This window comes from Nicotiana attenuata, unplaced genomic scaffold (assembly GCF_001879085.1).
Source record: "Nicotiana attenuata strain UT unplaced genomic scaffold, NIATTr2, whole genome shotgun sequence".
NCBI classification, from domain to species: Eukaryota; Viridiplantae; Streptophyta; class Magnoliopsida; order Solanales; family Solanaceae; genus Nicotiana; species Nicotiana attenuata.
The window spans coordinates 474,723-488,953 of NW_017670522.1; the positions used below are offsets into that span (position 1 = coordinate 474,723).

The 14,231-nt window shown below is 33.7% G+C and overlaps 1 protein-coding gene across 1 annotated transcript; it reads left to right on the top strand.

Annotated features, from left to right (window-relative positions):
• Positions 1-5,477: 5,477 nt before the first annotated feature.
• LOC109240530 (protein STRUBBELIG-RECEPTOR FAMILY 3-like) lies at positions 5,478-13,966 on the top strand. The gene is made up of 17 exons (XM_019407184.1): positions 5,478-5,680; positions 6,083-6,261; positions 6,475-6,604; positions 6,675-6,746; positions 6,842-6,907; positions 7,015-7,086; positions 7,173-7,244; positions 7,338-7,409; positions 7,878-7,943; positions 8,052-8,117; positions 9,212-9,588; positions 9,694-10,076; positions 10,466-10,737; positions 10,956-11,094; positions 11,535-11,656; positions 11,764-11,920; positions 13,469-13,966. Exons 2-17 carry the CDS (start codon positions 6,162-6,164, stop codon positions 13,529-13,531), a joined length of 2,229 nt encoding a protein of 742 aa, XP_019262729.1. The 5' UTR covers positions 5,478-5,680; positions 6,083-6,161; the 3' UTR covers positions 13,532-13,966.
• Positions 13,967-14,231: the final 265 nt, after the last annotated feature.

Consider the following 14,231-nt stretch of genomic DNA (forward strand, 5'->3'; position numbering starts at 1 on the left):
AGGGATGCGATCGCGAAAGGTCCCACTGACTGGTCATCGCGATCGCGTGGATGGTAACGCGAACGCGTAGAAGAAATACTGGGGGTTCAAAAGTTTGGTCTATGCGAACGCGAGTCTACTGGTGCGAACGCATTGAAGGAAATGCCGAAGCTATGCGATCGCGTGACCGAGTACGCGAACGCGGAAGAGGAAAAAGCCAAAGGAACGCGAACGCGGGCTGAAGATTGCGATCGCGAAGGAGGGAACAACTGTGCAAAAATTGCAGATTTTCTGCAACTTTCTCTAAGGCCAAAAACATCCCGAACCACCTCCGAATCACTCCCGAGCCCTCGGGACTCCTAACCAAACACACACACTAACTCAACAACCTCATACGAACTTAACCGAGCGATCAAATCGCCAAAACAACATCAAAATCAATGAATCAACCCTCAAAATCATCATTTTTCATTCTAACTTCATAAACTTCAAATTTTAGATATTTAGGTCCGAAACACGTCAAATGACGTCCGATTTCGACCAAATTTTACAGGAAGCGCTTAAATCACATATAAGACTTGTACCGGGCATCAGAACCAAAATACGAGCCCGATACCACAGTCTTTTAATAAATTTTCATTTCCATTATCCTTAATAATTTTAAAAAAAACAATTTCACAGAAAAATTCATTTCTCGGGCTCTAGACCTCGGAATTCGACTCCGAGCATATGTCCGAGTCCCATATTTTTCTACGGGCCCTCCGGTACCGTCAAATCACGGGTCCGTTTACCAAAAATATTGACCAAAGTCAACTTTAATCATTTTAAAGCCACATTTTGAAATTTTTCACAGAATTTAACATATAAGCTTTCCGGCTACGCGCCCGGACTGCGCACGCAAATCGAGACAAGTAAAAAAATGAGGTTTTCAAGGCCTCGGAAGCGAGGAATGAATGAGGAAACAGGTGATGACCCTTTGGGTCGTCACAAAATCAGTCAATATTTTAAAAAAATTATTTCTTTTTTCTTCTTGAAGAATATTTGTTTGAAGAGTCAATTTGCATAAATGGACATCAAACAAATAACAAAACTTTGGCTATACAATTGTTATCATTAATTTCAATTTAGCACATTCAAAGAATTAAAGGGTATAAGCTGAAACCCCTTCATTTAGCTGTAGTCAAGCCAATATTGCAAAGGTATAATATTTTTTTCGTTGGAGAATATTAGTTTGAATCATTACATTATGTGAACGTTTTATTTCCAAACTCAACAACAGATAAATTAGTTTCTAATTGATAGTTTCTATAGCGACTTTTAAGCGTAACAAAGAGTATATATAAAGAAAAAATGGGTATGATGTGAAATATTTTTTTTTAAAATGTAAACAAATTATTTGGAAAAACTCTTTAATTTTTTAAATTCAAAGATAATAAAGAGATAAGATATTTTTTTAGCATTAGCAGAGAGTTTTAAAATTATTATAATAGAAGTTATATCATCGATAAACTCAAAAAACCGAAATATTATGGAATAATTACATAATATCCGGCCATATTTATTGTTTACTTTTTATAGCTAATATAAATATACGATATACCGACAACACACGATTATACACATATTATATATGAATTATATATAAATTACACATCATTCAATTTTTTTAATTTAAGTGATCGGGCGAGCACCTATTTAGGCTAATTAGATAACGCCAAAAGGAAAAATATAATTTCAACCAAAGAATAAAAATATAATTGAAGTTCATATGTAGATAACTTTTATTAAAACTCATCCTTTTATAATGAAATAAATTAATTTTTTGTAAGAAAAGAAATAATGACATAAAAAAATAAGATAGAAGAAAATAAATATTGAAAAATATGTTAGAAAGATCTAAAAACGAGAAATAAAAGATGACAACAAATTTCTTCTTATGTTTCATTTTTATTGAGTATAAAAAAATTTGAAAGTTAGTCTCATCGATTTCAAATATTTTTTTTTCCAACTCAAATACATAGATTATAAGATAAGCATATCTTAGAACATATTTTTTAATTTACATTTTTTTAAAATCACTATTACTAACAAACTGATGTGATATTCGAATTTTAATTGGGATGCAATTTGAGTAGTTTGCATTGAGGTTAAGCCAATGATGGTGTAGAAAAATAAACAACTTGACAATTTTAAGACAATATATGCAATGTTTTATAGTAATAATCAACTAATTTAATATTTAATGATTCAAAGAATAATTTTTTTTTGTATAAATAGGGTATTAAAAATTCAAATTATGGGGAAAGAGATATCGATAAACTTAAAATGGAGTCATACTGAAATAAATCCGGCCAAAGAATCTTTAAATTTTTAGATAGCCGATTAAAGTAAATTTTAAATTGAGAATAATATCTTCGCTTGCATCATTATAAAGATAATCATTATTATAATATATATAAAGTTTTAGAAATTGAAATTTCAAAATAGAAATATTTTTTGAAAGATAAAATCATACCAAATAAGAGTTCAAGTCGTAGTATAAGAGTCACGTCGTAATCAAAGAATCGTTTATATCGTGTCAACCTTTCTGCTTTGCCATAAATATGAGTTATTATTTCACTTTGTGGCTATTTTTAGGTTCCAATGACACCTATGAGAATAGTGCAAAAATAAAATTATCACTACGAGAATTGAGAAAATGTTAGTCTTTTTTCATGTAGTGTTTCTTAATTAATATCTGACGATTATCTATAATTATTTAGAAGGTTTAAATGTTAAGGTTATTTACATATAATTCAAATAACTCAGATATTTAACACGGTTAATGTCAAATATCAAAATGGAGTAAAAAAAATTCACTGGCTAAAGAATTTTATATTTTTAGATAGCCAACTAAAATGAGTTCTGAATTAAGAATAATATTTTTAATTATATTATCATAAAAATAATTATTATTGAAATATAATATTTTAGAAACTGAAATTTTAAGAAAGAAATATTGTTTAAGAGATATCAACACACCAAATAAGAGTTCAAGTAGTAGTAAAAGAGTTAAGTCTTATACAAAGAGTCATTCATTGTCTCAACATTTGATTGTTTTGCCATAAATATGAGTTATTATTTTGCTTCCTGACTATTTTTAGGATCAATGACACCGGCAAGAATGGTATCAAAAAAGAAAAATAGAAGAAATGGTTAATTTTTTTCATGTAGTTAATATCCAATGATTATCTATATTTACTGAGAAAGTGTAAATTTTAAGATTATTTACACACAATTCAAATAATTTAAATATTTGACATGATTAGTGTCCGCGCATCCGTGCGGGTACTAATACTAGTTAGTATCAATACGGGAAGTTCAGGTGCAATAAAATGTTGCAAATAAGGGTTGCAAACATATAGTATTAGTTTCAACAAGGATTTAACTAATATGTGATCGATATATAGTTTTAATTGGGTTTTCTTTGGTTAACTACGTTTCTATTTCTGCATGATAATTCTTTAATTGCCTGCGCTATTTGCATTTCTTTCATGTTCATCTGGATGGATTTCTTGCAACTTTGTGCGATAACTTAAATGAACTTAAATCTGTTAGTAGTTCAATTTTAATATTACTTGCCCAATTTCTTGCGTCTTCTATTATAAAATAAAAAAGGCCAAATACATAGATGGCCCCTTAAACTTGGCCATTTTTTCCATTTAGACACCTTATCTTAAAGAGTGACCTATTGAACACTTCATTTTGATTGAAAATGTGTCAATTAGACACATTGCTGACATGGCAGTGTGCGTATATTGCACTCCTTGTGAGAGCGTGAAGAAACATAGTAGGAGTAAGTTTTTATTTTTTGTTTTTTTCTTCTCTCTCATCTTTTCTCTTGTCACCGCCATCCTAGCCACCAACGCCGAGACTCAGCCACCATAAGAAACACCAATCATTCCCCTCTTTCTCTCTATAACCACCACCCTCCACCTTCAGAGCACTCATATACAAACAACTCCACCACTCCACTTTCGGAGATATTATTTTGGATAACTAGAACAAAAAGGCGAAACAAGAAGCAAATTATGGATTTTTTTCTGCAAATTTCACCCATCTGGAGAAAAAACTCTTTTAGCGTTGGTTTGTACATCCTTTGTTCAGAGAAAGGGTAAGCAGGAGTTTCTATGGAGTTTTAGATTTTTATAATTATAGACATACTTCAACTCCTTTTAGGCAATCACTAATTAGCGTCCGTGTATTTGATAATAATTTTTAAGGTGTAATTAGATATGTGGGGAAATGGAGAAATAAAATGGTGGGCATGGTGAAATTAAGAAGACGAGAAGGAGTTGCCAGGAAAGTTTTGTCCACATGTCATTTCATAATTGGCTTCTTTATAGCATTACTGCGTTTGAGACTCACGCACTACCTTTTTGTGAGGAGTTTCCATTTAGGTGTTTAATAGACACATTTTCAATCAACATTAAGTGTTCAATAGGTCACTCCTTTGGATAAGGTGTCTAAATGAAAATAGTGGTCAAGTTTAAGGGTTCGGGTATGTAAACTTATCAACCTGTAGTCATTAATCATAGACTTATCAAAATTAGTCAAGCACATATAAAAATTTAAAACCCAAATAAATAAGAATTCTTTCTCTCCAAGAATCAACGCAAAGATCTCCTTCCATATTTTTAAGCGTGATCACCAACGTTAGATGCAAGACGGAAAGAAAATATATATATATATATATATATATATATATATATATATATATATATTTCAAAAATCTAAGCAAAAAAAAAGGATATNTGGTCATCATTTTTAACCATCAGATTCGACCTCTTTTTTTTTTTTTTGGAGTTTGAAAACTAGATATTTCAAAAATTATTTAGACATAATTACATTTAAGCTACTAAAAATAGATAAATTAGAACATTTACTATCAAAATTGACGTAGGAAAGTTACGTACTTCATTCTATTTTCTTGCAATGATTCTACTGAAACGTTTACGTACTTCATCGTCTTTTCTTGCAATTTTTCTATTCAAACGCTAGTGTAAGGGGAAAAAGACACTATTTGTGCCTACCAAATGTTACTCCCTAATACGTAAGATATTAGTATAAATTTTGTTTCCCATTAAGCATAGCGATAGCTGTTTGGCCGAGCTTTTAAAATCAAAGTAATTTTTTCAAAGTTTTTGTTTTAAAAAAAGTATTTTACTTGGCTATACTTAGTATTTGTTCAAGCTTTTAAAAAGTATTTTTTTCTAAAAAATATATTTTTTTAAAGTACTTTAGGAAGAAATTACTTTTTTCTACTTACAAAAAATTAATTCTATCTAAAAATACTTTTTTTCCTTCATAAAAGTTTGAACATCTTAATTTTTTTAAAAAAAATTAATATTTAGCCAAACAGACTAGTAGACGGATTCATAGTGGGGCCACTGTAGAAAGCCACCATGTACAGTATAAGTTATTTTCTACACAGCACCCAACGGTACAGTCGGTATAAATTCAAATCCAAATAATGGAAATTCTTGACGAACTTTAACGTTCTTCTAGGAAAAATTGTATATTTGGTTCCCTACATTAAAGGGATTAAATTAGGATGTACCAAACACAAATCAAGATTTATCATATGAAAGAAGATATACTCAAAACTTAAAGCAGTGTTTATCTTTTGTCTTTGTCCAGTTTGGAGACACAAAAGTAAAGGGTAAAACAACACATCCCAACTTTTCTCGTCTGTAATCAACTGTTTTGAAGTACTGCTTCTGTCTTGTGGCTGTGACTTCTTCACTACTTCTAACTTTACCAATTTTTAATAGTTTTTTTTTTTACTTCATAAAGTTTGAATCTTTATGTACCAATTTGTGTATTGAAAGATGTGTTCTTTTCACGCCTTTTGAACTTTTCCATGATGGGTCTTCAGTATTTGACCGTCTTGCTTTTTTGATACTACTATTCTTTTTGCAGGTTTTTGTTTGATATGTGTTTTTTTTCTTACACTGTTTTTCTGTATTCTCTTTTTGAAATATAGTTTTCATTTTTTGGTTCTTTTGGTTGTTGGAGGTCTTCTAATTTCTGTTATAAGTCAAGATTTTTGTGGGTTTTACAGAGGTTTAGCAAAAGTTTGTAGCAAAAAAGACAGAAGAAGAGGAAGCAGAAACTTTGAGTTCTTGGAGTTTCCACTACTGATGATTGGTTACATGATGCGTGGAACATATGTGAAGATTTTGTTGGTGTTTGCAATTTTTTCTGTTCAAGATTGCAAAGGGTTTACTGATCCTCGTGATGGTATAATAATTTCTCAGTGTTTTGAATTTTGGGTACTTCAAATAATGTGTGTTGTGTGTTAATGTCTCAATAATTTAATTTTGTTACTACTTATGATTCATGTCATCTTTTTGTGAAGTCACGGTTGGAATTTTTATGTAAAAAGAAAATGGATAAGAAAGAAATTAGGTGAAGTTCGTGATTTTGGTTTTTTTTTTCTTTCTTGCTCTGCAGTTTTTGCTATAAATAGTTTGTATACAAGTCTGGGCTACCCTTTGCTTCCTGGATGGGTGCCATATGGATTAGACCCTTGTGGTGATAAGTGGCATGGTGTACTTTGTGTCAACTCCAATGTAACTGCAATGTAAGAATTCTCTTTCTTGTGTTTCTCACATGGTTAGATGCCAGTTTATAGTAATAATTTTTTTTGGCAGAGTACTAAATGATTCAAATTTGGGAGGTGAACTAAGTGAAGGCATAGGAAGCTTTGCTTCAATCATACAAATGTTGGTGCCTTCTTTATCTTTATGAATGCATTGATTTAACTTCGTGAGTTTCAACTTGTGTTAAATGTCTACACTTTGTGTGTCGATGAAATCAGAGATCTCAGTAACAACCATATTGGAGGCAGTATACCATCCAATTTGCCTGTTACCGTCAAGACCTTGTAAGTTGTTGATCTTTGTCCTTGCCAAGCTTTTTCACCAGTTTATAGGTTATTAGCGCAACCTATATCCACATTTTTATCCTGTTATGGTATTTGTTTATATATAGGTCTCTCTCCGGTAACCAGCTTACTGGGAGCATTCCAGACACCCTATCCTCGTTAGGGCAATTATCGGACTTGTAAGTTTTATTTACTTGACTTATGTTGATATTCTTTTTTTATGACCATACTTCTGTTTTCAGTACATTTATTTCTTTCCATGTAGGTCGCTGAACAACAATCATCTTAATGGAGTTATTCCAGATGCCTTTCAGCAGCTTAAGACTTTAATTAATATGTAGGCATACTTCTTTTAGCTTTAACCTTTTTCGCTAGGGATGAAGTTCCATTTTAGTGCTTATATTTAGCCCTTCATGTTCTTATTCTGCAGGGACTTATCTGGGAACAGTTTAAGTGGTCAGCTGCCTCCTTCAATGGGGAGTTTGTCGTCACTTACTACGTTGTATGTATTTTCTCCTTGTTCGTATGATAATCAGGGGAATCTACTTTTCCGGCTATGTGAAATGAGTGCTATCTTCTTTCGAAACACTTATAGAAGTTCAAATATGTCCTTAATTCCTTCAGAAGTCGAACAAAAGTTTCGCTCATACATAATTTAAAATGAGAAGAAAGGTAAATATAATTTGTGTAGCATATGGAACTATTGTATGGACCCATCAAAAAAAAACTATTGTATGGTTCTGCTGAATGTTGGTTCGTCCAGATGTCTTTCTTGCGATGAAGCTAACTGATGGATATTGAAGAATACTTTATAACTGATTGATTTTGTCTAGTATCTCAATTCCCAACCACTAAACTTAATATACTTGAATGGTATCAGGATGTTAACTAATTGCTGACCTGAATTTGTGAATGTAGTATTGATTGTGAATTTTATACAGTTTTGAGTATTATGTTTGGCCATTTGCAGACACTTGCAGAACAATCAGCTTTCTGGGATCCTTGATGTTTTGCAAGATCTTGCTCTAACAGATTTGTAATCTTCTCGACGAATAGTTTTTCCGTCATTATGGATAATGCTTTTAGCTATGTCATCATCTGCTCAATGTTGTGCTTATAATTTGGTCACGTTCTTGTTCTGCAGAAACATAGAGAATAATTTGTTCTCTGGGCCTATACCATCAAAATTGTTGAGCATCCCCACCTTCAGGTAAAACCTAGAAATTTTGGCCGTGTTTATTCTGAAATTTCTTTTGAACTGATTGAAATCCATTTTACTCAGTCTTCAAGTTCTGAATATGAACTGGAGTATCTTATTTCTCTTTGTTTTAATTTGGCTTCATCTCTCTGTATTTTATCCAATTTTTTTGAGGTTTCTAGGGCTAGAGATATAAGGGGAGCCTTGGCGTAACTGGTAAAGTTGCTGCCATGTGACCAGGAGGTCACGGGTTCAAGCCGTGGAAACAGCCTCTTGCAAAAATGCAGGGTAAGGCTGCGTACAATAAACCCTTGTGGTCCGGCCCTTCCCCGGAACCCGCACATAGCAGGAGCTTAGTGCACCGGGCTGCCCTTTTTTTTTTAGGGCTAGAGATAAGATTGCACTATTTTGACCTGAAGATATTTGGTGTAGCTGTGCTTGTAATAGATTTTTATGGGAAGCCAGTATAACTGCTGTTTCTCATGAACTGACAATTAGACCAGGAGTAGATTAAATAAATTGGTACAGTGGCTGGAAAAAGGGGTACTAATATGCATGGTCTTTTTGATGAAGACTGCATATGAACCACCTTATGAATCACTATTTAATCAATCAATCAACTATTTGCAATCCCAATTAGGGGCTGTTATTAGTCGTCTTTATCTGTTCTACTTTATGCATCATCCTTTAAATCACTCATAACTTTAGCTAAATTCTATTTTCTGTGAGAATTATCATATATAGGTGGTGTTTGTTGTGAAAACTCTTGAGGTTTTTGAAAGACCTTTTTGATAAAACTGACAGTCTTGAACAATTTGATTGGTCAAATTGAACTTACAACAACAACAACAACAACAACAACAACAACCCAAAAAAAAAAGTGTAATCCCACAAGTGGGGCCTGGGGGTTAGATTGAACTTACAATGGATGAATAATCAACATGAAACATTTCTTGATAGGCTAGCCTTACACATGGCCTTAATAGTCAGTTGGTGCACTTTAGGGAAGCCAGTTAGATTAGCTTTTTTCTTATTTCATGAAAAGTTCTTTTTGCATACTTATAAACGTCGCTACCTCACATGGTGAATTCTATATATTCGGTCAGACGTGCAGGGAACCCCTTTAACACTACTATCATCCCTTCACCCCCCGTGATATCGCCTTCTCCAGCACCATTTGCAGTGCTTTCTCCAGATGTAGCCCCTTCACAGCCATTTACTGTACCATCAGGACAAGGATTACAACACTCTGGAAGGCAAAAGAGTAGTAATTCAACCAAACACGTCAAAGTTATTGCTATAGCCGGATTACTTACGCTTGTCATACTTGGATTGGGTGTTTGCCTTTTGATGTCACAATTCTTAAAAAGAAGAGAGCCCCAAAAAGAAGCCAAGAGGCATCATGCATATGCATATAGTTCATCCAAGGGGGGGCCTAAACACGATCAATCCGTGCAAAAACCTTATTATGATGCAGAAAAAGGTAAATAGTACATTTGTGTACTTTCTTCTTATGGATTTCTGTTTATCATTGCTTACCTATTGTTCTTAATGGCTTTTGTCATGACAATATGGATATGTTCAAAAGAAGCAGGTCTGAGGCCAGTGATTGGAAATGGGAAAGCTCAAGGGAACATCTTAATGAATACTTCAGAGGCTGTGCAACATAAAGGCATGAAGAGTACAACATCATATACAGACGATGATCTAGATTCGGAGATGGAGTCGACGGTATCGGATATTCTTCCGCCACTGCCACCACCTTTTCTTTCAGCTCTTTCTGCTGAGAGGATGGTTGTAAATCCAATTTTACCCCCAATTACATCGGTCAGACACGCGATGAAGAATGTAAATTCTGCAGAGTTCTTCACCATTGCCTTTCTTCAGCAGTATACAAATAGCTTTTCTCAAGATAATCTTATTGGAGGAGGCATGCTTGGCACAGTCTACAGAGCCGAGTCTCCCAAAAAAGTAAGCATCTTTATGTTTCACCAGCTTCACATCAGTAGATACTGTGTGACATTTTCAGTTTCATTTCACCCTTTAAAGGCGGAAATTACTCGTTACTTGTATTAAAAGCATGGTTTGTGGTAGCAGGCATTTCTATACACATCGTACTGAAGATGTTTGATGGTCCGTTTTCGTTATATTTGAGTTCCGCATAGCAGTAGTAGTCCAATGGCAACAGTTTCCTTTTGTAGACCGTAGATAAACCTAACACGCCTCTTGATGTTCTGAAATAGTTTCCTGCTTTCCCGTTACCTATTTGTATTCCTCATGTTTGTATAACCTATTTAATTTCCGTCACAATCAGAAGGCGCCGACACTTAGCTATTTCTTGATGTTCTTTGTTTTGTTAGCTATTGGCGGTCAAGAAACTGGATACTGCTGTGACCAGGCGTCAAAGTGATCAAGAATTTGTTGAGATGGTGTCCAATATATCTAGACTTAAGCATGAAAACATTGTAAAACTTGTGGGTTACTGTTCGGAGCATGGGCAACGGCTACTTGTCTCTGAGTACTGTAGAAATGGTACTCTCCACGAAGCATTGCACTTAGATGATGAGATCCACAGAAAACTTTCCTGGAGTACTCGTGTACGCATTGCACTTCAAGCAGCAAGAGCACTAGAGTAAGTATGAAAAAATACTGAATGATACTAGCTTTTAAGCGCTTTGTAACATGTTTTAATGATGTGTAGATATCAATTCTGCTGGTCAAATGGCTGTTAACTCACCTCTGCTTGTTTCCAGCTTAAATCTTTGCTGTCCCACAATTTATTCCTGTAGCACAGTCCTTAGCTTGTAATCATTTAGGGATTGAGTTGCTTCTTGCTGTTTCAATGAAAAGGTACATGCACGAAGTTTGTCACCCACCTATTGTCCACCAGAACTTCAAGTCCGCTAATGTTCTCCTCGATGATGAGCTTGCTGTGCGTATATCAGATTGTGGTTTGGCACCTCTGATGTCATCTGATTCTACAGCACAGGTGATCCATAAGTTAACATTTCTGATGATTAGTTGATTGTTTGAAAATAGAATCTGGAATCCAATTTCAAATCTTCCCACAAAATAGAAACAATTATAACAGGAATTGGTACTTTTTCATAATGGGCATGTTAGCCTTTTGGTATGTGATCTTCATTTAACTTGTAGTCACTTCTTTTTAACTTTTTTAGAAACTACATTCTTCACTTCCTGGTTTCAACAAGTGGCCCCGTTAATATGAAAACTTGGTCCTAAAGCATGAATTAGCTCCTAAAAGTTGGTGCAATCTGTTAGAAAAGATTGTCTGCTGCTAATTCGATGGCTTTAAATGAAAGGACAAGATCTGGTGTTTCTGCTAATTTTAGTTGGAAACAGAAGCTGACCATCTTATAATTTATTTGTGGATGAATAAAGTGTTAATGACCTCAGTGTAACTTTTAGTTGCAAGGATGCGGCTATGGTGCTCCTGAACTTGAACTGGGAAGCTATTCTTGTCAGAGTGATGTTTATAGCTTTGGAGTTGTTATGCTAGAGCTTCTCACGGGAAGAAAATCTTACGACAGGTAAAGTTTGTTTCGACAAATGTATTTGAAAACTTTTTGTTATTGTTGAAACTGCACATACAATAATACATGTATTGACATTGAGCTCATTAAAATATGATTTCCAGGTCCCGCCCTAGAGGGGAGCAGCTGCTAGTTCGATGGGCTATTCCACGGCTGCATGATATAGATTTACTATCTAGAATGGTTGATCCTTCCCTAAATGGTTCTTATACATCGAAGTCTTTGTCTCGGTTTGCTGACATAATTTCCTTGTGTATTCAGGTTAGTTTCTTCTTATACAGGTTTTTCTTGTCCCGTTGATATGTAAAATTCCACTTACAGTGTTGAGTTCTGTGTGAGAGAAACTTTACTGGTTACTGTTCATAAAATGATTAAGAGGCTCTGATCCAGTTAAATTTCAGGGTTTTGATAAATCAGGGGCTAAGTATAGCAGTAGATCACTGACTCTGTTTTGGATTCAATTACTTCGCCGTAGACTGCATATAACTATGAGGAATAGTTTATAGAGCACATTTTATTTTACCTGTAGCATTTTGCTCTCTTTTGGTTGATAGAATTATATGATTTGGCTAGCATGAAGTTATGAAAGCAATAGTTAACTCCTTAATAATCAATAACCTTGGGAGAATGTTGTTTTTTATGTTAAAAAGTTATATGTTTGATTTCAATTTTCCCCATTTGATTAAAACTTTTTAATAAATTGGAATTATGGATTTCTTACCAGAAACATTTTTTGGGAAGACTAACAAATATCATCTCTTAATAAAAATCAACAAATATTTCCAGAAAGTGAGTAATTTTAATTAAGTACTATCTAAAAATCATATACATAATTAATTGGAATTTTTTTTAGAATCCAGACCAAGCAGGCTAACCATTGAGATTCCTGATGTAATATGATGAACTTCATTTTTCTGCTGAGGTGCGATAACCATTATTAACAGTTTATGACTAATATATCTAATATAATATAGCTATATTTGTATTTCCTCCTGTTTTACTGATGTAGTAACTAGTCCAATGTGAAGGTGAAAGTGGGAAAGGTTTCCGTTTACGATCCCTGCATAGTATCCATTTTTATTACTGAGATTGGTATAACAGTGATGATATCCAAATTATAACTTGTATGGACCATTTTTACAAGGATATGTCCGAAATTGGTCATTGCTAATAGAAATTTCAGAATGGTGATAGTTATTTGGTTAATCCTAATAAATAGAAATCATTAGTTACTACAAAATTGTTTTCCTCCCAAGATATTTTAGTCCATTATATACTTGCTTGGCTTGTTTTCATGTTAACTATTCAAGAGAATCTAACAAAGCTACCTATAAGCCTTCAAGCCAATAAATTAGACCGAAATCTAACAAAGCTGGTGCAGGATTGATCAAAAGACCAATTATTTGCTCTCTATTTTCTTTATATCATTCAACTTCCTGTCTAGAATTTTGCAATTAATGAAATCCCTAGAGACGGGAAGTTATAGGAATTCCGTTAAATCTATATTTCATAATCCTTCTAGCCCAAAGTGCAACAGGAAAACAAGCTCTAATGTTGGAAGATCAGAAAGGCATTTGAGAGAAACCTCTTTCTTGTTAGTATTAGCTATTTATGCTGAGTCAATCTTAGAATCAACTCAATCAAGGGAGAGAGTTTTTCGAGCTATTTCGAAAGCTAAATTGCCATTTTTTCTGTGGTAATAAGATAAATTGCCATTTTACTATAGCTAGAAAAACATACTGAATGTCTGTGATTGAAGTTTTTTCAAACTGTCAGCTTTCGCTCATATCCTTTCTCTTTGTTGGGCAGTCGGAACCTGAATTCAGGCCACCAATGTCCGAAATCGTGCAGAGTCTCCTGCATATGATCTAAAGATATCATCAAGGCAGCAATGCAGTGAAACTGATCTAGTAGAGAAAACTAGCAATGATGTTTCCGGCTAGAGTATCTTTTATCATAGAGGGATTTCAAGTAATTCTCAAGGAGAAATCTTTACACTACATTTTCATTTGCCAAATATTGTGTGCTAACAGCAGTAATGTTATGTAAATAACACTATGCTTTCAAGTTGCTTGATGTGTGATTCTTTTTGACATCCGATGAGAAAGAAGAGAGACGATCATTCTTTTACCCTCACCTTAGTGTAATCGATGAGTTTGTAATCAAAAAGTTCTGTTTGTAGTTAATGGTGATATGTAATATATTTCCTGCAAATTCTTTCCTTAATATCTTGTAATCACTTGTATTGTTTACTGTGTAGAGGTTATGTCTGTTATAGTCTAATAGATTCCATCTTTTGTTTAATTATCTGGGAAAAAGTTGTAGTGAAAGAATTTCTTGGTGCAAGGCAGTGTTTTCAATTTTCCTGGTAACTTGGTTAACCTGTTGGAATGGTTGAATTATAATGAATTATAAAAAAGGTTTGTGCAATTAGTGATGAGAACAGAGGTCATAACTAAAATCTCAAGCATTTTAGACAAGGTCATTCTGTGGTCGTTTAATGTAATTTTGGATCTCTTGCTAATACTGCCTATTAAACAGTTCGCTATGTAAATAGCGTTAAATTGAACAT

Excerpts from the sequence above, each read along its gene's own strand:
- LOC109240530 (XM_019407184.1), top strand. The coding sequence starts at position 6,162 with ATGATTGGTTACATGATGCGTGGAACATATGTGAAGATTTTGTTGGTG. Across the intron at positions 6,908-7,014 it reads CCTGTTACCGTCAAGACCTT|GTCTCTCTCCGGTAACCAGC; the intron begins GTAAGTTGTTGA and ends GTTTATATATAG. Across the intron at positions 10,738-10,955 it reads CAAGCAGCAAGAGCACTAGA|GTACATGCACGAAGTTTGTC; the intron begins GTAAGTATGAAA and ends TTCAATGAAAAG.